We start from the raw sequence: 24,878 nt of genomic DNA on the forward strand, positions 1-24,878 counted from the left end.
ATTAATCAAATTGTAATTAGAAAATAAAAACATGACAACTTTTCTTAAATTTATCTATAGCAGTGTTCCTATTACCATATAAGGAAAATCTGTTCACCATTCTAGTGAAACTTCCCACTCCCAATTCCTCTGGGAGACTGTTCCATCAGTCTTCTTGTCATACAGCGCATTCAGCAACAGCCCTCCCTTCCCTAGACTCACATTCTTCTTTCTTTCTCCATCACATTTCTCACATTTTCTACTTAGCAAAACCACTACCTAAACTCGTATTTGGGAACAACAATACTGCCGTAAGTGCCAAATCCAAATCTTATAGTCATTATCCTAACATGACTTGTGTGCATCTCCTTAAAGGAGCTGTTTTCCTTGAATCTGTACTGGGCTCAAGTCACTACCACTCTTCTTTTCAGCTGTCCACTTATCACTCATATGTTTTAGTTTCATTGGGACCCGAAGTCAGTCTGTTATGCTTTCCCTTGGAATTATTTAATCTTATTCTGTATATTAAACTATCAACTATCTAAATATATACCAAAATCTGATTCATGATCTATAGGCAGGTCTCCCAGCTCTAGTCTAGTCCCGTATTTCCAATTGCTTAACATACATATAACTCGCGCATTCATTCATTAAACACATATCTATCACAGACCTGTATTTAAACACTGTACTTTGTTAGAAATAAGTAATGAATAAGACAAACCTAATTTCTCCCCTCATAGAAAGGATAAACTTTATATAGACTCCCAAAAGACACTTGAAAAACATTCAAACACATGTAAGAAACAACTCATTATCTTCATATCTCATCATTTCTCAACTATAAGAACATGCTCCTAACTCATATTCCTGCTACAAGCCTCTGCCCCATCAAATGTATCCTCACTGCTACTAGAGTAACAAACACAAAACAAAATCTGCCAGTGCCACTGCACTCCAATATCACATATAGCTTCCCACTGCCTTAAAACATTTTCCTAATCAAGGTAATTTGGCTACAATTTGGCTTCACTGACTGCTTGAATCTCTTATCTTTCTCTGTACTACATACTCCAGTTTTCTCAAACCTTTGATTCTTTGCATATTCTTTTTCCTTTGTCTAGAATGCCCTTCCTCTCTTCTTCACTTAATATAGTCATTCTTTAAGATACAGCTTGTATACAGCTTAATCACCAAGTCATGTCCAACTCTTGTGACCCCATGGACTGTGGCCTGCCAGGCTCTTCTGTCCATCAGATTCTCCAGGCAGGAATACTGGAGTGGGTTGCCATTTCCTTCTCCAGGGGATCTTCCTGACCCAGGTATCAAACCTGGGTCTCCTGAATTGCAGGCAGATTCTTTATTGACTGAGCTACAAGGGAAGTTCAAGATACAACTTGGTTTTCTGCAATCTGCTCAAAAAAAATTAAAATCTTAGGTGTTAATCTAACAAATATGTTATAGGACATATGCTGAAAATCATACAACACTAACGAAAGAAAGCAAAGAGTAAATAAATGAATCAATATGTTATATCCATGGATTAGAAAAATCAACATAATAAAGAGGTCAGTTTTTCCTGAAACCGATATACAGAACTAATACAATTCCTACACAATCCGCAACACTGTATATACAGACAAGACTATTCTAAAATTTATATGCAAAGGCAAGGGAACTGAAATACCTAGAATGATTCTGAGAAAGGAAGAATAAATAAGGAAACAGTCAACTGAATTTTAAGACACTAAGCTACAGCAATCAAAACTATGTTATTGGCAGAAAGACTGACATACATCAAGGAACAGAATTGAGAACCCAGGAACAGACTTAAACAACTAATTTTTTTTTTATCAGCTCTGCTTTTATTTTTTTACTTAAATTCATTTATTTTAATTGGAGGCTAATTACTTTACAATATTATATTGGTTTGCCATACATCAACATGAATCCGCCACGGGTGTACACATGTTCCTCATCCTGAACCCCCCTCCCTCCTCCCTCCCCGTACCATCCCTCTGGGTCATCCCAGTGCACCAGCCCCAAGCATCCTATATCCTGCATTGAACCTGGACTGGGGATTCATTTCTTACACAACTAATTTTTGAAAAATGTGCAAAAGCAATTCAAGGCAGAAAGGTAACTACTTAACAAACAGTGCTACAACAAGTGGACAACAACAGGCAAAGAAAGGAACTCTGACCCAAGTCTCGCATCTTACAGAGAAATTCACTCAACTGGATCACTGATTTAAAATACAAAACTATAAACTCTTTAGGGGAAAACGGTAGGGGAAAATCTTCAAAATCTAGGACTACACCTAGTTCTTAAGCTTGACACCAAAAAAAACCTTTGAAAAATTAATAACTTGAGCTTCATCAAGTTAAAACCTTTTTATCTATAAAAGACTCTATTAAGAAGATGAAAATACAAGCTACAGAGTGGGAGAATATATTTGCTAATCACATATTTGATAAAAGAATAGTATCTAAAATACATAATGAACTCTAAAAACTCAATATTTAAAAAACCCAATTAGAATGTGGGCAAAAGACACAGAGACATTTCACTGAAGAGGACATGCAGAAGACACTCAAAGCTCAACCTCATTGAACGACTTCATTTTCAAGACACAAAACTAAACCACCACGACACATCAATATACACTTATCAGAACGGCCAAAGTAAAAAATAGTGATGCCACCCAATGCTGGCAAGGATGTGGAGGAATTGGATCACTCAGATATTGCTGATGGGAATATAAAATGAAATACAGCTACTCTAGAAAACAGTGTGGCAGTTTTGTTATTTGTTAATTAAGCATACAAGTACCATTCAACACTGCAACTGCATTCCTGAACATTTATCTCAGAGAAACAAAAAAGTCCACAGAAAACCTGTACATAAATGGCTATAGCAGCTTTCCTCCTAAGAGCCAAACACCAAAAACAATTCAGATGCCCTTCAACAAGTAAACAGTGAAAGAAATGGTAGCATTTCAAAATACCTACTCAGCAATAAAAAGGAATAAACCACTGAAACACTTGAGAATCTGCATATATCTCCAGAGAATTATCCCGAATGAAAAGTAAGATACTTGAAATGGCAAAATTAAACACTGAAAAGATGGTCGTTTCCAGAGGAGGGGAGAGGAGTTGGTCCATTTTCACTGTACCAGTGTCAATACCCTGGTTGTGACCTTGTACTATAGTTCTGTCAGATGCTACTGCTGGGGGGGAACAAGTACAAAGTTCACGCTCTCTCTCTCTCTCTCTCTCTCTCTCTCTCTCTCTCTCTCTCTCTCTTAGTTCTTATAACTGTATGTGAATCTACAATTATCTCAAAATAAAAATTATTTTAAAAAATTTCAAAGTAACTTCCTCAAAAAAGGAATTAGTCTCTAATCTGCCATACCCCTAAATTCCAGCATTTATCCCAAATATATTCAGAATGTATCTAGTTTAAGTATCTAAAATTAAAATGTTCTTAATAAACTAATATTCTACTATGTGAAAATCCTATTTGCCAAGATCTAACAGATATCAAGTCTGTTTTTTAAAAAAATACAATCCTTTATTTAAAAGTAAAATACTGAGAAAAGACATTATGTATTGAGTCCTACATGAGACCCTAAAAGATACAAACTGTAGAGAAAAACACACTAATACTATCTAATGTCCAAAGGATATATCATTTTCTTCGCAGGAAGAGACATTATTAACTCAGTTTTTTGATTGAGAAAAGTGGTAGTATTTGAGAACAAAGTTCTCCATGCTAAGCCATGAAAGCTACAGTACACAATAACATAAAACCTCACTCAAAATCAAGTCAACTTTGAACTATAATCAGGCTTCTCTTAGCATTTCATACTGTCTTATTTCCTGATTCTAAAACTCAAGCAACACCTAGAAAATTCCTTCTATCAATCTTAACATACCTTTCTTCTTTAAGACTCCCCCTCACTTATGTCATTATGATCCTGGAACCAATAACAAATGCAGAAAGATACAATATAATGTACTACATGTAATATTTTTGAAGCCTAGCTTTACACTCTAATACAACAGAAACTCATTTTATAGCTTAAAAGCAGTTGTATTACGGAATAGATTCAAATGACAGTCTTCTGTCAAAGTCCTTTCACCATGCTGCTTTTCCTATTACATGCATCACTCCCACAGCATTTTCATAATACAAATTGGTCATTAAGCAGGAACAGTTGCAAACGTAACATAGCTCCTTGGTGCTATGCTTTGTTTTTCATAACAATGGGTAAAGCTGCTAATGAGGTGCATGTTCTGTGCTAATGACACTAACAGTAGAGACAGGAATGAGAATTGCCATTATTCTCAAATGAAAGTTCATTATTATTAAATACAGATCTTCACTATGACCTTTTAAGTATCACACATATATGGTTATTTTTATTAGTAAAAGTCCTTCAGGAAATACAATTTTGAATTGCAAATATAAAACACTTGCAGTCTGAACAACTGTTTCCAAGAAAAAAATTACCATCATTATTTTGTTTGGAAAATAACTACTGCAATCTAGTAAAAAAGACAAAGCAACTTCTTAGGTTAAAACATTAAAATTATCCAAGGTTTTAGGGCTTTTCATTTTATTTTACTGAAGCATAGTTGATCTACAATGTTGTATTAATTTTTACTCCACAGTAAAGTGATTCAATAATACCTAAATTATCCAAAGTTTTGATTTGTTTAGACATATGAAATCATACTATTAGAAAGAAAAATAATTTGAAAGTTCTCATAACATTTATATATTTACAAAAACTCCGTAACTATATTACCTGCCATATTATCTAGTACATCTGAGCCCCAATCTCCTTGAAACACTGATGTTAAAATGCTGTCAAATAAATGAAGTTCCTTTGCACCAACAATTTTGTCACGGAATAAGCGCCGTGCTTCATATGCTACAATTTCTAATACATAATCTAGAGGATGGTTTGAGGATCCTAAAAGAGACAAAATTTTCTTTACTTATAGTAAAATTCAAATGATTTAAAAATGGGCTATTTCAACATAATGTTAGAAAGAATTAGAGAATGAGAATCTACATACCATAATTTTGGCATCAGATAAATAGAAAAAAAAAGGGGGAAAGAGTTAAAATTCATTTTATGAATAAGCAGGTAAATTTTTTTTATTATTTAAAGGATATGTTAAACACTATTATCTCTAGTAGTTTAATAAAAATATCAATCCCTAAAAGCATATTAAACTTGCTTTGGCTGTAAAGAATAATGATTACATTTTTTCTCAAATCAAGTTTTAATAGTGACAATCATAGTTTAGAAAAGGACGTGTACTAAAATATCACAATTTTCATATCATGTTTAAATTTAATATCAACATTATTTCAATTATAATTTTTAAAATATTATCATTACAATACTCATTTATCTATTACAAATATAATACACAGCATAAATACACACAGAGAGACACACTATGACATTCTAAAGAAAGATAAGTGATTTGAAATCATAAAAGCAAAACTTACCTCCTTCTAAATCATATCTGAATAAGCCAAGAACCCACTGGGTAAGGATGCAAGGAGTAAAGAAATAATGACTATAATCATCAACTGTAAATTTGGCCCGCACCTGAAAAAAAAGGCAAGTGATTTGTCCTATTCTTTTAAATTTATAATCATGATGTAAATTTTTCAGTCACTTTAAATTTACAGGAATGTCAGTTTCTACCAGTGAGTGGAACCGTGTATCAACATTACTGATTTCCTTAGTTATCTTGTATTTTATGCACCTAAAAAACATTATCTAAGATAGATTGTTCATAAACTTTAATAAGATGATAAAAGGTTGTCCATGCAAGAAAACAAAATAAAAAGTTAAAAAGTCCTCCTAAAGAAAGGAATTCAAGGAAAGCCAGTTCAGTTCAGTCACTCAGTCGTGTCCATCTCTTTGTGACGCCACGGACTGCAGAACACCAGGCTTCCCAGTCCATCACCAACTTCCAGAGCTAACTCAAACACATGCCCATTGAGTCAATGATGCCATCAACCATCATCGTCCCCTTCTCCTCCTGCCTTCAATCTTTCCCAGCATCAGGGTCTTTCCCAATGAGTCAGTTCTTCGCATCAGGTGGCCAAAGTATTGGAGTTTCAGCTTCAGCATCAGTCCTTTCCAATGAATATTCAGGACTGATTTCCTTTAGGATGGACTGGTTGGATCTCCTTGCAATCCAAGGGACTCTATAGAGTCTTCTCCAACACCACAGTTCAAAAGCATCAATTCTTCAGTGCTCAGCTTTCTTTATAGACCAATTCTCACATCCATACATGACTACTGGAAAAACCACAGCTTTGACTATATGGACCTTTTTCGGCAAAGTAATGTCTCTGCCTTTTAATACGCTGTCTATGTTTTTCATAGTTTTTCTTCCAAGCAGCAAGCGTCTTCTAATTTCATGGCTACAGTCACCACAGGCAGTGATCTTGGAGCCCAAGAAAATAAAGTCTGTCACTGTTTCCATTGTTTCCCCATCTATTTGCCATGAAGTGATGGCACCAGATGCCAAAGGAAAGCCAACCTAAGTATAAAATGGGAGCTATAATTCCAAGGTGCTCATGGGTTTAAGACAGACCCACTTTATAACAGCAGGACCGACAGAGCTATCTTATGTTCAAGAGGTCACAGAACTTTGAACAAATCAAAGTGCCACAACTCATATATATCAGCAACAAGTGTACAGCCTGTGCCCTCCTCCCTACAGACGGGGCCACTTCTCTTGCTCCGGCCTTGATCACCTAACATATGAATTAATTTATAAAAACATAATTTTTTCTTTCCTCACTCTGGGCTTTCTGTGTGGTGCTAGTGGTAAAGAACCTGCCTGCCAATGCAGGAGCTATAAGAGACACAGGTTCAATTCTTGGGTCTGGAAGATCCCCCGTAAAAGGGTATGGCAACCCACTGCAGTATTCTTGCCTGGAGAATTTGACAGACAGAGGAGCCTGGTGGGCTACAATCCATAGGATCACAAAGAGTCAGACATAAATGAAGCAATGGAGCATTCACGCACTTCTACTCTAATACTATTAAGAGCATCTTCCACAAACACTTTCATAACTTTCACATGCTATTCCCTTTATCCAGGAAGACCCTCTTTCATCTTAGGTCACTTTGTGAATTTCTCTTCATTTTTCAAAACTTAGACCACATTTCCTCTTAAAAATCTACCACACACAACAAAGTTACTCACTCCCTCTTTCATGCTGTCTCTGTAACTAGTACATACTGCTACTGATATACATATTGTGTGCTCAGTCGCTCAGTTGTGTCCGACTCTTTGTGGCCCCATGGACTGTAGCCTGCCAGGCTCCTCTGTCCAATTTTACAGGCAAGAATACTGGTGTGGGCTGCCATTTCCCACTGCAGGGAATCTTCCCAATCCAGGGACTGAACTCACATCTCTTGTGTGTCCTGCATTGAGTTTACGTATATGATCAGGTCCCTCATTAGTGTGTGCATGCTCAAGGAACAGTGACACAGTTATCTTTGTATCCTTAGGACCAGCACTGGAAAGAGGAGGTACTCAATAAATATCTTCTACATCCTTACTTTATCAGAGTATTTTAAACATTTCTTCAAAGACAGAAGGAAAGAAACAAACATCAAAAATTACTCTCAGGTTTGAATCCTGGAAGACAGAAACTGAAAGAAGTCAGGAGAAAGATCTAGTTTTAGAAAGAAAACAAACTCCATCGTAAATATGCTAAATTTAAGCTCAAAGCAGAATAACCACTTACCCACTGATGTGTTTTTTCAGTATTTGTTGGGTGTCTATTAGAAACTGTGCCAGAAGATGTAATAGTGAATGAGGTACACACAAACATCTACCCTCGAGAGTTACTCTCTAGGAGAAAAGTATAAATGGCAGGAAAATAAAACCTGAGCATCAACACAGGTTAGGATTAAAGGCAGCCCTCTGGAAGTGATACTAATAGACATGAAAACTACAATATAAGTGAATATATACCTGTTCATACACTTGTACCATAGATCCTGCTAAGAGATAAATTTTTGAAGAAGAACCCCAAACAGAATGATTCTTCAGATTTTTATGAAGAACTGGTTCCAAATATGCTCCATAAATTGTTTGTAATTGCTCTCTTTCTGGGTAACTAAAAAAAAAATCATACAAGTTGAAATAAATATTCTAAATTATTATTTTAATTTTAAGGTATAGAACTGATTTCCAAACTGTGTGGTTTTCAAACTGTGAGGCCTAGACACCTCCAAGGTTTACTCAAGGGCTTAAGCCAAACTCATGGTCCTTATTCTTACTTCAACTCAATCAGATCCCTAATTATCTGTTGTCAAATACTAAGGATTCTAATACAGGATTCTAATGAAATTACTTAAAAACATAATTGTTTAAAAAACCACTGATTGTTGGAAAGGGCCAGAGGAAAAGTTTGCTTAAGAAAAAGCATTTTCAATTAAGTATAGTCTATACAAAGAACAGTAATCCACTTTAGGACTACGCAAGTAGAAAACATCAAATAAAATCAACCTTTCCTCCCAAACCAAAATCTATTTCAATACAGCTTAATTGGTGGCTGAAACATTCTAAAAGAAGAATGTTAATGGATGGGAGCAGTTTAGCACGACAGCATAAAAAAGATTTGGAGGACTTCGCTGGTGGTCCAGTGGTTAAGACTCCATACTTTGACTGCAGAGGGGCTCAGGTTCAATCCCTGGGCAGGAAATAAGATTCCACATGTCATGTGCTGTGGTCAAAAAAAAAACAAACCTAAAACAGTACTGTGGTTACTAGAATATATATGGATAATTGTTATGGCATGTAGTTATACTTCAGTAAAGTTATTTAAAAAAAAAAAAAAAGGTTTGTAAAACAAAATATAACCAAGGATACAATGTCATAAAATTGCAGTTCATGTAACAATCACGGACCAGGGAGATGGATGGGTAAAACAGGATTAATATCTGTTGTTGTTGTTGTTTAGTTACTAAATCAGGATTAATATTATAGGACACTAAATGATCTAACTCTACCTTGTTCAGATATAAATTCTGTTTTAGGTTATCTCATAAAATTCGATTGTATGTTTGCTTTATATAACCCATAAAACAGTTAAGCCTAAAACTCACCATTCAGAGTCCTGACACTGACATTTAGAGACAATGCAAAGTAGTTCTGTTTATTGCTATCACATAAGAAGCACTGGTTAAAGCCTTCGTCACCCTAACCTACTTCTTACAGTTTAGGAAGGGTAGGAAAAAAATAATGTCAGAGCTTAAGTTGGACTATTTTTATATTCTACATTTGGAAGTAATATCATTAAGACTTTCACAAAATGCAATATATAAGATGTCTCTCCACATCAAAAACAAAATTTTAATACAATGATACATACTCTATAGCACAAAGACGAACAATAGAAGTAAATCTGGTAGTAAGCTGATGTCTTCCCAGTCTTCCTCCAGCTGACATAGAAGCCACAATTTGAATATTTTCTAAACCAACCCATTCTAAATTTTCATCATAAAATCCTTGATATGTCAGTACCTATTTAAAAATAAATATGTTTAAATGTTTCATGCTTAAGATTTTATAATCATAAAATATTTTGCATAAAACAATTGTTTCTGAATGAAATCATCCTCTAACTTAAAAATTTGACTGAAATATACTTTAATTTCTTATTCAATTAAAAATAATACTGTTCAGGATTCTGTGTTCAATGTCAAAAACAAATTTATGGTTACTGGCAAGGCGGTAAGATAAACTAGAGGTTGGAATTGACATATACCCACTATATACACACAAAATAGGTAACAAGTAAGCATCTACTGCCTAGCACAGGACAGTCTTCTCAATATTCTTTAATGGCCTGTATGGGCAAAGGATATAGAAAAGAGTAAATATGTTCCACATAACAGACTCACTAACGCATAGCAAAACACAGCATGTCAATCAACTATGAGCCAATAAAAATTTTTTTTTAATTTAAAAAAGACTCTGTTCAGTTTATGTTAGCTGAACTATGCTCATTTTTAAAATGCTTTTCAAAATAAATATTAAAGTCCAGATCATACTATTAATATAAATCTACTTGCAATTATCCAAAAAAAAGTGAAAAATATGGAAAAATATAAGGAAAACAGTTTGGGTTTTGTCTATACTTTTTTTTTTTTTTTTACATTTTATTTTTTTTTTTTTTTACATTTTTTTATTATTATTTTTTACTTTACAATATTGTATTGGTTTTGCCATACATCAACATGCATCCACCATGGGTGTACACATCATGCACACGTCTATACATGTTTTAATATATTCAGCAGTTACATAGAAAAGCAAAATGTGAACCTGATTATCAAGCTCTAATTTAGAATTTAGCATTCCCAATGTGATATGAATCACATAAAAAAAACCTTCCACAATGACTAAGGCATGCCTGAGGAAATATATTAATATAACTGTTTTTGGAAGACTGCATACATAGAAGAATGAAGCCAAAATTTGTGCAACTCTAACACCATCCTCAGCTTCTGTTTTCAGGAATGAAGGGCAGGTAAACAGTGTGGGGTAATGGCTGTTTTCATTCTTTTGAAACAGCGTCTCTATGTAATACTAATTTCTAGATGTAGGTAGCCCTGAGGTAGGAATAAGGTGCTTCAGGAGTTTAATTTCCATTTAATTTCCACAATGGTCCTAAGGAGGGAAGCAGATTTTCTATCTATAAGAAAAGTTAGTGAAATTAAATTGTCTCCAATTATATCAAAACACTTCAAGTGATAATACCCACCTGCTGCAGGAAAGCTATCAAAGTACTGGTGCCCCATTTGTCCAGCCTGGGTAGGTTGATGTCTTTTAAGTACAGAACGAGTCTCTCACAGTCTTTCGGTCTATACACTCGGCCAGTGTTAGTACTGATGACCATGCAAGTCTGGCTCAGTTTCTGCAGGAGATGCTGGGAAGTCGTCTGTGTGCTACAGTGAACTGTGGCGATGTAAGTTGACCGGAGTTGGGAAAATGCATACCTGAGCAGCATCCTATGAAAGACAAAACACTCGACCTCATAAATGCAACCAGAGAAATACTTTTCATATTTAAAATACAATTTCTGTTATTCAGTACATATGTACTTTTGGCTGTGCTGAGTCTTCTCTGCTGCACGTCCTTTTCTCTAGCTGCAGCAAGCAGAGACTACTCTAGCTGTGGTTTGCAGGCTTCTCTTCGTGGGGGCTTCTCGAGGCTGAGCACAGACTCTGGGACGCACGGACTCAGCAGCTGTGGCGCAGGGGCTCAGTAGGTGCGGATCCCCAGCCCCAGAGCACAGGTTCAGTAGTTGTGGCACACAGGCTTAGCTGCTCTGCAGCATGTGGAATCTTCCTGGACCAGGGATTGAACCTATGTCTTCAGCACTGGCAGATGGACTCTTTACCACTAAGCCACCAGGGAAGCCCCCAAGATTTCTAATTCTAAATATTTCCATTTCTAAATTATTTACAATGTTGTTTAAGGAAAAAGTAGTAACAATAGATATGATTTCTACAACTATCCATAGCTACTAAACTTGATTTCTAAGTTTTAGAGTGGAAAAAAAAATAAATTCATATTTTAAGGCATTCTTGAGACTCAGCCAAAAAAAAAAAAAAATCAAGGTTCACAAAAAGTAAGTTTAGTTTGAAAAAAGTATACATAAAAACCATTTATGTATACATAAAAAGTATACAAAAAAATTGTGACAGATTTTCATATACTCTAGAGTATGCGAAATTTTAATTCTTTAAAGTAAACGCTCCAAAAAGAATCATCTTACTTCTAAAAAAAAATGCTCAGTTAAGTTCAGTTGAGTTCAACCACTCAGTCGTGTCTGACTCTTTGTGACCCCATGGACTGCAGCAAGCCAGGCCTCCCTGTCCATCACCAACTCCCAGAGTTTACTCATATCCATCCAGTCAGTGATGCCATCCAAAAAAATGTTCACAGGTACTAATCATTTTGTTGTGATTCTATGCACAGATTTTTTTTAACGGTATCTTCTCAGATTTCTCTGATTCCATCAGGAAATACATAACTTGGCAGGAAAAAAAGGACGTATTTTTCTCTATAGTAATATTATTTTTACAAATAGTGACAATAAAGAGTCCTTCATGAAAACGTACCTGCCATTTTAACCAAAAACATGTAACAAAATCTGTTAAATCATTTTAGAACAGGAGAGATGCATAAATCCCTTACAGGCATCTTGAGTACTATTGTTCTCCTCTTACCCTTTGCCACATCCTTCTGGTCCAACAAGAATAAATGGCTGCTTAGTATCAGGACTTAACCAAGGTCTGAAATAGTCTAGACCGCGCTGCATGTCAGGAGTCTGAATAACTGGAAGAGTGTGGCTACTGCTGAAATCATCAGCAGTCAAGTTTTCTGGCTTCTTCAGCACATAAGATGCTAATCGTCCTCTACTTGAGTCATAGTACGTGTCCAGTGGTTTGTGAGGGTCTGGAGGAGATTGTCGTGCCCAGTTAAAAACCTTAAGAAGAAAAAGTTACGAAAGATTTTCATATACTCCAAACAGAATATGTGAAATTTTAATTCTTTAAAGTAAATGCTCCAAAGAGAATCATGTTACTTCTTAAAAAAGTTCACATACACGGCTGCTGCTGCTGCTAAGTCACTTCAGTCGTGTCCAACTCTGTGCGACCCCATACCCAGCAGCCCACCAGGCTCGTCCATCCCTGGGATTCTCCAGGCAAGAACACTGAAGTGGTCTGCCATCTCCTTCTCCATCACATGCACTAAACTTACTAAATATCCTTAATAATTATAGTAACATTTTATCTCACATATTATTCTCTAAATGATCATTCAAGCAAAGAAATAAAATTCATCTAGGGCTGCCATCTATGGGGTCACACAGAGTCAGACACGACTGAAGTGACTTAGCAGCAGTCCACACATATATTGTATAAACATATTCAACTTCCCATCGAGTTCTTATGAAAACTAAACTACAAATAACACAGTGTAGGGCTTCGAGACCCGTCATTTCCAGTGTTAACTGTCCACGGCACTGTCACCACTACTGCTCCCAACCTGTTCCTCTTTCCAAAACTGTCATCTATACAGAGGCACAGCAGGAGTTAGCCCTAATGCAACTCAACACCTTTACTGACTTTTATTCTGTACAATAAGACATTGAGTGGTAACAGTAAGAAGCATCTGGCAACAGAGGCAACAGATGGGCTACGGAAAGAAAAACACAACAGAGAAAATAATAAAGGGTGGTATCAATGAAACAAAATGACAAAAATGCAGAAACTTAATGTTGGAACCAACCCCAATGAATATGTGCTCAATTATTTCAGTGGAGGTCAATAGGAAGAAATTCCTTAATATGTAGAATTTGGCTTTATAAACAATGTAGCTGAAATGACTTCTGCACTAAATAAAGATCTATAATGATTGTTCCATCTAAGCATTTATAACTGGAAAACTCTTCTGGTTAAAAAAATGATTAAAATTTTGTTACTTTAAGATTAAAATGAATAAAATAACTATATTTATTCATATAGCTAAGAAGGTACAAAAATATCTAACAAAAAACATAGTCCAGACTTTAGCCTATTAAAAAATCTTTCATAATTTTATTTTTTAATCAAAGGATAACTGCTTTACAGACTTTTGTTTTCTGTCAAACCTCAACATGAAGCATCCATAGGTATACATATATCCCCTCCCTTTGGAACCTCCATCCCCATCCCACCCCTCTAGGTTGATACAGAGCCCATGTTTGAGTTTCCTGAGCCATACAGCAAATTCCCATTGGCTATCTACTTTATATATGATAATGTAAGTTTCTATGTTGTTCTGTCCATACATCTCATCCTCCCCTCCCCTCTCCCCATGTCCATAAGTCTATTCTCTATGTCTGTTTCTCCATTACTGCTCTGAAAATAAATTCTTCAGTGCCATCTGTCAGTACCATTCTTCAGTACCATCTTCAGGATATATGCATTAGTATATGATATTTCGGAGAAGGCAATGGCACCCCGCTCCAGTACTCTTGCCTGGAAAATCCCACGCACGGAGGAGCCGGGTAGGCTGCAGTCCATGGGGTCGCTAAGAGTCTGACATGACTGAGCGACTTCCCTTTCACTTTTCACTTTCATGCCTTGGAGAAGGAAATGGCAACCCACTCCAGTGTTCTTGCCTGGAGAATCCCAGGGACAGAGGAGCCTAGTGGGCTGCCGTCTATGGGGTCGCACAGAGTTGGACACGACTGAAGCGACTTAGCAGCAGCAACATAGGATATTTATCTTTCTTTTTCTGACTTACCTCACTGTGTATAATAGGCCCTAGGTTCATCCATCTCATTAGAACTGACACAAATGGGTTCCCTTTTATGATTAATATTCCATTGTGTATATGTACTACAACTTCTTTATCCAATCATCTGTCAATGAACATCTAGGTTGCTTCCATGTTCTAGCTATTGTAAACAGTGCTGCAATGAACAATGGGATACATGTGTCTTTTTCAATTTTGGCTTCCTCAGAGTATTTGCCTAGGAGTGGGACTGCTGGGTCATATGGTGCTTTCATTCCTAGTTTTTTAAGGAATCTCCATACTGCCGTAGTGGCTGTATCAATTTACATCCCTACCAACAGAGCAAGAGGATTCCCTTTCCTCCATACCCTATCCAGCATTTATTGTTTGCAGATTTTTTGATGACGGCCATTCTGACCGGTGTGAGGTGATATCTCATGGCAGTTTTGACTTGCATTTCTCTAATAATGAAGGAGGTTGAGCATCCTTTCATGTGTTTGGTAGCCATCGGTATGTCTTCTTGGGAGAAATGTCTGTTTAGGTCTTTTTCCCACTTTTTCAATGGGTTGTTGCTCTGGTATTGAGTTATGTATATTTTGGAAATTAATCCTTTGTCAGTTGTTTCATTTGCTATCATTTTCCCCCATTCTGAGGGTTGTCTTTTCACCTTGCTTATAGTTTCCTTTGCTGTGCAAAAGCTTTTAAGTTTAATCAGGTCACACTTGTTTACTTTGGTTTTTATTTCCATTACTCTAGGAGATGAGTCATAGCGGATCTTGTGTTGATTTATGTCAAGTGTTCTGCCTATGATTTCCTCTAACAGTTTTATAGTCTCTGGTCTCACATTTACATCTTTAATCCCTTTTGAGTTTATCTTTGTGTATAGTATTAAGAAGTGTTCTAACTTCATTCTTTTGCACATAGCTGTCCAGTTTTCCCAGCACCACTTACTGAAGAGGCTGTCTTTGCTCCATTGTATATTCTCGCCTTCTTTGTCAAAACTAAGGTACCCATAGGTGCATGGGTTTATTTCTGGGCTTTCTATCTTGTTCCATTGGTCTGTATTTCTGTTTTGTGCCAGTACCGTACTATCTTGATGACTGTAGCTTTGTAGTATAACATGAAGTCACAACAGTTGATTTCTCCAGCTCCATTCCTCTTTCTCAAGACTGCTTGAGCTATTCAGGGTCTTCTGTGTTTCCACATGAAATGTGAAATTTTTGTTCTAGTTCTGTGAAAAATGCCATAGGTAATTTTCATAGGGATCACACTGAAACTGTAGATTGCATTTGGTAGTATAGTCATTTTCACAATATTGATTCTTCCAACACAGGAACATTCAATATCTTGCCATCTGATTATGTCATCCTTGATTTCTTTCATCAGTGTCTTGTAATTTTCTGTATATATTCTTTTGTCTCCTTGGTTCAGTTAATTCCTAGATATTCTATTCTTTTTGTTGCAATGGTGACTAGGATTGATTCCTTAATTTCCCTTTCTGATTATTCATTGTTAGTATATAGGAATGCAAGTGATTTCTGTGTATAGATTTTGTATCATGTGATTCTGCTAAATTCACTGATTAGATCTAGCATTTTCTGATAATATATTTAGGGCTATCAACTTCCCTGGTGGCTCAGATAATAAAGCGTCTGTCTACAATGCAGGAGACCCAGGTTTGATCCCTGGGTTGGGAAGATCTGCTGGAGAAGGAAATGGCAATCCACTCCAGGACTATTGCCTGGAAAATCCCATGGACAGAAGAGCCTGGTAGGCTACAGTCCATGGGGTCGCAAAGAGTCGGACATGACTGAGCAACTTCACTATATCCCTATATCCCTCTATGTATAGTATCATGTCATCTGCAAACAGTGACAGCTTTACTTCTTTTCTGATCTGGATTCATTTTACTTTTCTTCTCTGATTGCTGTAGCTAGGATTTCCAAAAATATGTTGAGTAACAGTGGTGACAATGGACAACCTTGTCTTGTTCCTGATCTTAGGGGAAATGCTTTCAGTTTTTCACCATTGAGAATAATGTTTGCAGTGGCCTTATAATATATGGTCTTTACTATGTTGAGGTAGGTTCATTCTATGCCCATTTTTGGAAGAGTTTTAGTCATAAGTGCGTGCTGATTTGTGTCAAAGGCTTTTTCTGTATCTATTGAGATTAAGAACAAGCTGGAATCAATATTGCCTGGAAAAGTATCATTAACCTCAGATATGCAGATGACACGACCCTTATGGCAGAAACCAAAGAAGAACTAAAGAGCCTCTTGATGAAAGTGAAAGAGAGTGAAAAAGTTGGCTTAAAACTCAACATTCAGAAAATTAAGATCACAGCATTTGGTCCCATCATTTCATGGCAAATAGATGGGGAAACAATGGAAACAGCGACAAACTTTATTTTCTTGAGCTCCAAAATCACTGCAGATGGTGACTGTAGCCGGGAAATTAAAAGACGCTTACTCCTTGGAAGAAAAGTTATGACCAATCAAGACAGCATATTATAAAGCAGAGATATTACTCTGCCCTCAAAGGTCCGTCTAGTCAAAGCTATGGTTTTTCCAGTAGTCACTATGGACATGAGAGCTGGACTATAAAGACAGCTGAGTGCTGAAGAACTGATGCTTTTGAACATCAATGGTGGTGTTGGAAAAGACTCTTGATAGTCACTTGGACAGCAAGGAGATCCAGCCAGTCCATCCAAAAGGAAATCAGTCCTAAATATTCATTGGAAGGGCTGATGCTGAAGCTGAAACTCCATTACTCTGGCCACCTGATGCGAAGAACTGACTCATTAGAAAAGACCCTGATGCTGGGAAAGATGGAAGGCAGGAGGAGGAGGGGAGGACAGATTATGAGATGGTTGGATGGTATCACTGACCCAACGGACATGAATTTGAGTAAACTCCGGAAGTTGGTGATGGACAAGGAAGCCCAGCATGCTGCATGCAGTCCATGGGTCGCAAACAGTCGGACACGACTGAGGAACTGAACTAAACTGAACTGAGATTATCATATGGTTTTATCATTCAATTTGTTAATATGGTATATCACAAGGATTGATTTGTATATATTGAAGAATCCTCACATCCCTGAAATAAACTCAACTTGATCATGGTGTATGAGCTTTTTAAGATGTTGTTGAATTCTGTTTCCAAAAATTTTGTTGAGGGTTTTTGCATCTATGTTCATCAGTGATATTGGCCTGTAGTTTTCTCTTTGCCTGGTTTGGGTATCAGGGTGATGGTGGCCTCATAGAATGAGTTCGGAAGTGTTCTTTCCTCTGCAATTTTTTGAAAGAATTTTATAAGGATAGGCATTAGCTCTTCTCTAAATATTTTAAGGAATTCACCTGTGAAGCCATTTGGTCCTCGACTTTTGTTTTTTGAGAGATATTTGATCACAACTTCAATTTCAGTGCTTGTAATTGGGTTGTTCATAGTTACCATTTCTTCCTGGTTCAGTCTGGAAAGATTGAATTTTTCTAAGAATCTAACCATTTCTTCCAGGTTATCCATTTTATTGCCATATAGTTGTTCATAATAGTCTCTTATATTCCTTTGTATTTCTGCATTGTCTATTGTAACCTCTCCTTTTTCATTTCTAATTATGTTGATTTAATTCTTTTTTTCTGGAAGAGTCTAGCTAAAGGTTTGTCAATTTTGTTTATCCTCTCAAAGAACCAGCTTTTAGTTTTATTAATCTTTACTATTGTTTCTTTCATTTCTTTTTTCACTCTGATTTTTATGATTTCTTTCCTTCTGCTAATTTTGGCCGTTTTTTGTCCTTTTTTCCAGTGGTTTTAGGCATAAGGTTAGACTGACTATTCAATGTTTCTCTTGTTTCTTGAGTTAGGATTGTATTGCTATAACCTTCCCTCTTAGAACTGCTTTTGCTGTAACCTTGAAAGAAAAGCTATGGCCAGCCTAAACAGCATATTAAAAAGCAGAAACATTACTTTGCTAACAAAGGTCCATCTAGTCAAAGCTATGATCTTTCCAGTAGTCATGAATGAATCTGAGAGTTGGACTATAAAAAAAGCTGAGCACCGAAGAACTGATGCTTTTGAACTGTGGATCTTGAGAGTCCCTTGGACTGCAAGGTCAAACCAGTACATCCTAAACGAAATCAGTTCTGAATAGGCATTGGAAGGACTGATGCTGAAGCTGAAGCTCCAATACTTTGGCCACCTGATGCAAAGAACTGACTCCTTGGAAAAGACCCTGATGCTGGGAAAGATTAAAGGCGGGAGAAGGGAACAACAGAGGATGAGATGTTTAGATGTGATCACTGATTCGATGGACATGAGTTTGAGCAGGCTACAGGAGTTCGTGATGGACAGGGAAGCCTAGCGTGCTGCAGTCCACGGGCTCACAATGAGACGGACACAACTGAGTGACAGAACTGAATTGATAGGTTTTGAGTTGTCCTGTTTTCAATTTGTTGATTTCCCTTTTAATTTCTTCAGTAATCTGCTTATTATTTAGAAACACATTGTTTAATCTCCATGTCTTTGTGTTTCTTACAGTTTTTTTTCTTGTAATTGATATCTAGTCTCATAGCATTGTGGTAGGAGAAGATGCCTGATATGATTTCAATTTTCTTAAATTTACTGAGGTTTGACTTGTGACCCATGATGTGGTCTATCTGGGAGAATGTTCCATGGGCACTTGAGAAGAAAGTGCATTCTCCTACATTTGGATGGAATGTCCTAAAGATAACAATGAGATCCATCTCATCTAATGTATAATTTAATACTTAATGTTTCCTTATTAATTTTCTGTTTTGATGATCTGTCGATTGGTATGAGTGGAGTGTTAATGTCTCCTACTATTATTGTGTTACTGTCAATTTCTCCTTTTATGTCTGTTAGTGTTTGTCCTATGTACTGAGGTGCTCCTATGTTGGGTGCATAGATACTTACATTGTTGTATCTTCCTCTTGAATTGATCCCTTGATCATTTTGTGGTCCTTCATTATCTCTTGAAATATTCTTTAAGTTCTACTTTGTCTGATCTGAGGACTGCTACTCCAGCTTTCTTTTGCTTCCCATTTGCATGGAATAACTTTTTCCATCCCCTCACTTTCAGTCTATATGTGTCTTTAAGTCTGAAGTGGGTTTCTTGTAGACAGTATAAATATGGGTCTTGTTTTTGTATCTATTCAGCCAGTGTTTTTAGGTTGGAGCATTTAATCCATTTACATTTAAAGTAATTACTGATATGTATGTTCCTACTGCCATTTTCTTGTTTGGTTTTTGCTTTTGTAGATCTTTTTCTTCTATTTCCTGACTATATAAGTCCCTTTAATACTTGTTGTAAAGCTGATTTAGTAGTATTGAATTCTCTTAACTTTTCCTTGTCTGAAAAGCTTTCAATTTCTCCATCAATTTTGAATGAGATCCTTGCCAGGTGCAGTAATCTTGGTTGTAGATTTTTTCCCTTTCAGTACTTTAAATATACCCTGCCATTCCCTTATGGCCTACAGAGTTTCTCCTGAATGATTAGCTGTTAAATGTATGGAGTTTCCCTTGTATGTTACTTGTTGCTTTTCCCTTGCTGCTTTTAATAGTCTTTGTGTTTAGTCTTTGTTAATTTAATTAGTTTGTGTCTCGGTATGTTTCTCCTTGGGGACATACAGTTTATACTGTAGGGGACTCTTTGCATCTCTTAGACTTGATTGACTATTTCCTTTTCCATGTTGGGAAAACTTTCAACTATATTCTCTTTGAAAATTTTCTCATACCCTTTATTTTTCTCTTCTTCTCCTGGGACCCCTATAATTCAAATATTGGTGCATTTGATATTGTCCCAGACGTCTCTGAGACCATCCTCAGTTCTTTTCGTTCTTTTTATTCTGCTCTTCAGAAGTTATTTCCACCATTTTACCTACCAGTTCACTGATTTGTTCTTGTGCTTCAGATATTCTGCTATTGATTCCTTCTAGAGTATTTTTAATTTCAGTAATTTTGTTGTTTGTCTCTGTATGTTTACTCTTTAATCCTTCTAGGCCTTTGTTAATTGATTCTTGCATTTTCTCCATTCTGTTTTCAAGGTTTTTGATCATCTTTACCATCATTATTCTGAATTCTTTTTCAGGTAGTTTGCCTATTTCCTCTTCATTTACTTGAACATCTGTGCTTCCAGTTTGTTCCTTCAGTTGTGCAGTATTTTTCTGCCTTTTCAGGTTTTTTTTAATTGGAGGCTAATTAATTTACAATATTGTAGTGGTTTTTGCCATACATTAACATGAATCAGCCATGGGTGTATATGTGTTCCCCATCCTGAACCCCCCTCCCACCTCCCTCCCCATCCCATCCCTCTGGGTCATTCATCCCAGTGCACCAGCCCTGAGCACCCTGTCTCACACATCAAACCTGGACTGGTGATCTGTTTCACATATGATAATACACATGTTTCAATGCTATTCTCTAAGATCATCCCACCCTCGCCTTCTCCCACAGAGTTCAAAAGACTGTTCTATACATCTGTGTCTCATTTGCTTTCTCTCATATAGGGTTATTGCTACCATCTTTCTAAATTCCATATATATGCATTAGTATACTGTACTGGTGTTTTTCTTTCTGACTTACTTCACTCTGTATAATAGGCTCAAGTTTCATCCACCTCATTAGAACTGATTCAAATGTATTCTTTTTTTTAAACTTATTGTGTTTGAGGTCTCCTTTTCCCAGGCTTCAAAGTTCAATTCTTTCTTCCTTTTGGTTTCTGCCCTCCTTAGGTTGGTCTGGTGGTTTGTGTATGCTTCATTATACAGTGAGATTTGTGCTGAGTTTGTTTTTTCCCCTCTGATGGGCAGGGCTGAGTGTGGTGGTAATCTTGTCTGCTGATGACTGGGCTTGTATTTTTGTCTTGTTTTTGTTTGCACAGGGTGTTACTGGTGGTTGGTCTTATATTCAAGTCGTTTCCTTTGTGGGAATTTTTAATATTTGATACTCCCTAGGGTTAGGAGTTCTCTGGTAGTCTAGGTCTTGGAGTCAGTGCTCCCACTCTAAAGGCTCAGAGCTTGGTCTCTGGCTGGCTGTCTTCTTCCCGCTGATCCTCACTCACTTCCTCAGGGTTTGAGGTGTGTGTGTGGCTGGCTACAGGAAGGTCTGACACGCTTGGGCTCTTTGGCTCTTCTGGATTTCTCCTGGCAGCCAGACTTGGATTCTTCAGCTCCGGACTGGTGGTTTATGATCAAGGACACAATCCAGGAAGAGACGGCCAAGTGGAAAAGACGTACAGGGCAGGGTGTATGAAAGTCCCACTTCTGTCCAGGATACCAGCCTCCCTCCACTGCCACATACTCAAGGGAGCTGCTCACCAAACACCACCCCCAATTATTGTCTAAAATGTTAATAACACCATAAAATACCATAAACCAGTTCAAAGAAGAAAATAAATAGGTATGTACCTATGTACTTATACAGATGGTCCCCAACTTACAATGGCTTTACTTATGATTTTCCATGTTTACAACAGGGAAAAAGTGATATGCATTCAGTAAAAACCATATTTTGAATTTTGATCTTTTCCTAGACTAGTGACATGTGGTATGATACCATCCTGTGATGCTGGGCAGCAGCAGTTGAGTGGAAGCAAACTGCAGCTCTTAGGCAGCCACACAATCACCAGGGTAAACAAGCGATATACTTAAAACCACACTGTCTTTCACTTTCTGCATAGTAGTTGAGAAATTACACACTATTTAACACTTTATTATAAAGTGAACTTTGTGTTAGATGATTTTGCCCAACAGTAGGCTAACATTCTGAGCACTTTGAAACAGACTGTATGAAGTCATGATATTTGATAGGTTAGAGGAGGTAAATGCATTTTCAACTTAGGATATTTTCAACTTATGATGAGTTTATCTGGCTGTAATCCCATCATAATTCAAAGAAAATCTGTATATAAATGTATTCATGCATGCTCAGTGGTGGTTGTGTCTGACTGTTTGCGACCCCATGCACTGTGGCCCGCCAGGCTCCTCTGTGGGATTTTTCAGGAAGAAATACTGGAGTGGGTTGCCCTTTCCTCCTCCAAGGGATCTTCCTCATTCAGGGATGGAACCCTCATCTCCCACATCTCCTGCACTGGCAGGCAGATTCTCTATCACTGAAGCACCTGAGAAGTCCATACAAAACAGAGTGTGAGCCTTCTCAATCTATAACTTTATTCACATTTGACAGGCCAAAGTGCACATGTGGAAGCAGCAGATTTCAAAATACGCAGTCATTCTCAGAAGTGATAGTGGCAGTGAGAGAGAAAGACTTAGGAGCTTCCTACTCTACCTGGAGCATGTCAGTTTGCTCTGTTTTATTAAATATTGTGCTTTTAAGTATAATTTCTTTTGAGAAAGAATCCCACCACTTAGTCTTATTAAACAGTGGTTTAAGAGAATCAAATAATAATACATAGTATTTTTGCTTCATAATTTTTAATTCTCTTTCTCAAAAAAAAAAAAAAAAAAAGAGTCCTTCGTATGAACTCAAATTGGTCCACTTTTTTTTAACTTTTTATTTTATATTGGGATATAGCCAATTAACAATGCTGTGATGGTTTCAGGTGAACAGTGAAATGATTCAGACATATATATAGATATATCCATCCTCCCTCAAACTCTACTCCCATCAAGGCTGAAAATTAGTCTACTTTTAAGACAGGTACTGCAGCCAACGTTGCTATTTATTACTTGTTTCCAAGTGCACTTTACATTGATCATCTCATTTAGTCACATTTAACATCCCTCTGAAGAACCATTTCACTATAATACTGTCGTTCAGTCACTAAGTCATATCTGACTCTTCTGAGACTCCACGGACTGTAGCCCACTAGGCTCCCCTGTCCACAGGATATCCCCAGCAAGAATACTGGAGTGGGTTTCCATTTCCTTCACCAGAGGTTCTTCCCAATCCAGGCATCCAACTAGCTTCTCCTGCATTGGCAGGCAGTTTCTTTACCACTGAGTCACCAGGGAGGCCAAATATAAATGTATTGTTATTGTATTAAATGCATAACTTCAAAATGCTATACCCAGGTCTTCCCGGGTGGCACTAGTAGTAAAGAACCCACCTGCCAATGCAGGTAGAGGTAAGAGACGCAGGTTCGACCCCTGAGTTGGGAAGATCCCCTGGAAGAGGTCATGGTAACCCACTCCAGTATTCTTGGCTGGAGAATCCCATGGACAGAGGAGCCTGGCAGACCACCTCCATTGGGTGGCACAGAGTCAGACACGATTGAAGCAACTTATTAGAACGCATGCATGCACACACTCAGGATCAATGATAATTTAAAAAAAATGTTGACTAAACATAGGCTTTAAATGTGTACTACCTCTTTGGTGAATTCCAGACGTGACTTCAAGTTCAGATTTCCACCAAGACCCCTTATGAGATTAATAATAAATTGATCATGATCTCTGCATCCATGTAGATGTGACAATCCATTCATCACAGTTCCAACCAAACTTGTTTCTACCACATAGTCATTCTGTTGATTAAATCCATATTACAGACAAAGGGAAAATATTAACAAGTAAATTAGCACCATACACAGATTGTTTACTCATCTTTTCAAGGATCATATTTAAATTTATCCCACTACTCAAGTTGTAGAAAGTTTAGATTTCAACTTATACATAAACATTGAATATAAAAAGTAATAATAAAAATACAATTGTGTATTTTTAGCCGTGAGTCCTCAAATAGATACATAGTTTGTTTACTTCCTAAACCTGAAAAAAAAATTTTTTTAAAGGTAAATCAATGAACATCAGTCTAAATATAACAGTTCCTCATTTCCTCTTGATAATTAAAAAAGAAGCTAGACACCTCAACTAGAGAGTAGCCCCTGCTCAACACAACTAGACAAGGCCCATACACAGCAACACACAGCACAGACAAAAATAAAAATAAATTAACTAATTTTTTTAAAAAGAAGCTAGAGGCAAAGGCTAGATTAATGGTTCTGGACCAAAAAACGTTGGTAAAGGCAGGCTTAAAAACAATTTGGAGCTTTTCCTCTATACAGAATTTTAAAATGAAACTTTTGGACTCAGGTGGTATAGATTATTAAGATCCGTGGGCCTCTGGGGCCCAATGTAGTTAACAGGGAAAACCAGTTATGGTTAGAATCTGTATGTAGTGTTAGGCAGCTTTTTTTTAAAGAGAGAATTAAACAGAGAATTAAACTGAATTGGGGAAGGCGATGGCACCCCACTCCAGTGCTCTTGCCTGGAAAATCCCATGGATGGAGGAGCCTGGTGGGCTGCAGTCCATGGGGTCTCCAAGAGTCGGACACGACTAAGCGACTTCCCTTTCACTTTTCACTTTCATGCATTGGAGAAGGAAATGGCAACCCACTCCAGTGTTCTTGCCTGGAGTATCCCAGGGACGGGGAAGCCTGGTGGGCTGCCATCTATGGGATCACACAGAGTCAGACACAACTGATGTGACTTAGCAGCAGCAACAGCATCTTGTTTTAATGGAAGTCAACTCTAAGAGACATACTATGCTATGTTAAGTCGCTTCTGTCATGT

General features: G+C 37.1%; 1 protein-coding gene across 2 annotated transcripts in view; it reads right to left on the bottom strand.

Moving 5' to 3' along the window:
• Window positions 1-24,878, bottom strand: part of DYNC2H1 (dynein cytoplasmic 2 heavy chain 1) — a 397,795-nt gene that overhangs the window by 285,448 nt on the left and 87,469 nt on the right. For both annotated transcript variants that reach the window (XM_070803297.1, XM_019975614.2), the window contains exons 41-47: window positions 23,675-23,830; window positions 12,275-12,534; window positions 10,804-11,050; window positions 9,409-9,560; window positions 8,007-8,151; window positions 5,509-5,611; window positions 4,793-4,960 (exon numbers count right to left, since the gene is read on the bottom strand). In XM_070803297.1, coding sequence (XP_070659398.1) covers window positions 4,793-4,960; window positions 5,509-5,611; window positions 8,007-8,151; window positions 9,409-9,560; window positions 10,804-11,050; window positions 12,275-12,534; window positions 23,675-23,830 — 1,231 coding nt within the window. The remainder of the gene's footprint in view (window positions 1-4,792; window positions 4,961-5,508; window positions 5,612-8,006; window positions 8,152-9,408; window positions 9,561-10,803; window positions 11,051-12,274; window positions 12,535-23,674; window positions 23,831-24,878) is intronic.

The sequence above is a fragment of the Bos indicus genome, chromosome 15 (genome assembly GCF_029378745.1).
Source record: "Bos indicus isolate NIAB-ARS_2022 breed Sahiwal x Tharparkar chromosome 15, NIAB-ARS_B.indTharparkar_mat_pri_1.0, whole genome shotgun sequence".
NCBI classification, from domain to species: domain Eukaryota; kingdom Metazoa; phylum Chordata; class Mammalia; order Artiodactyla; family Bovidae; genus Bos; species Bos indicus.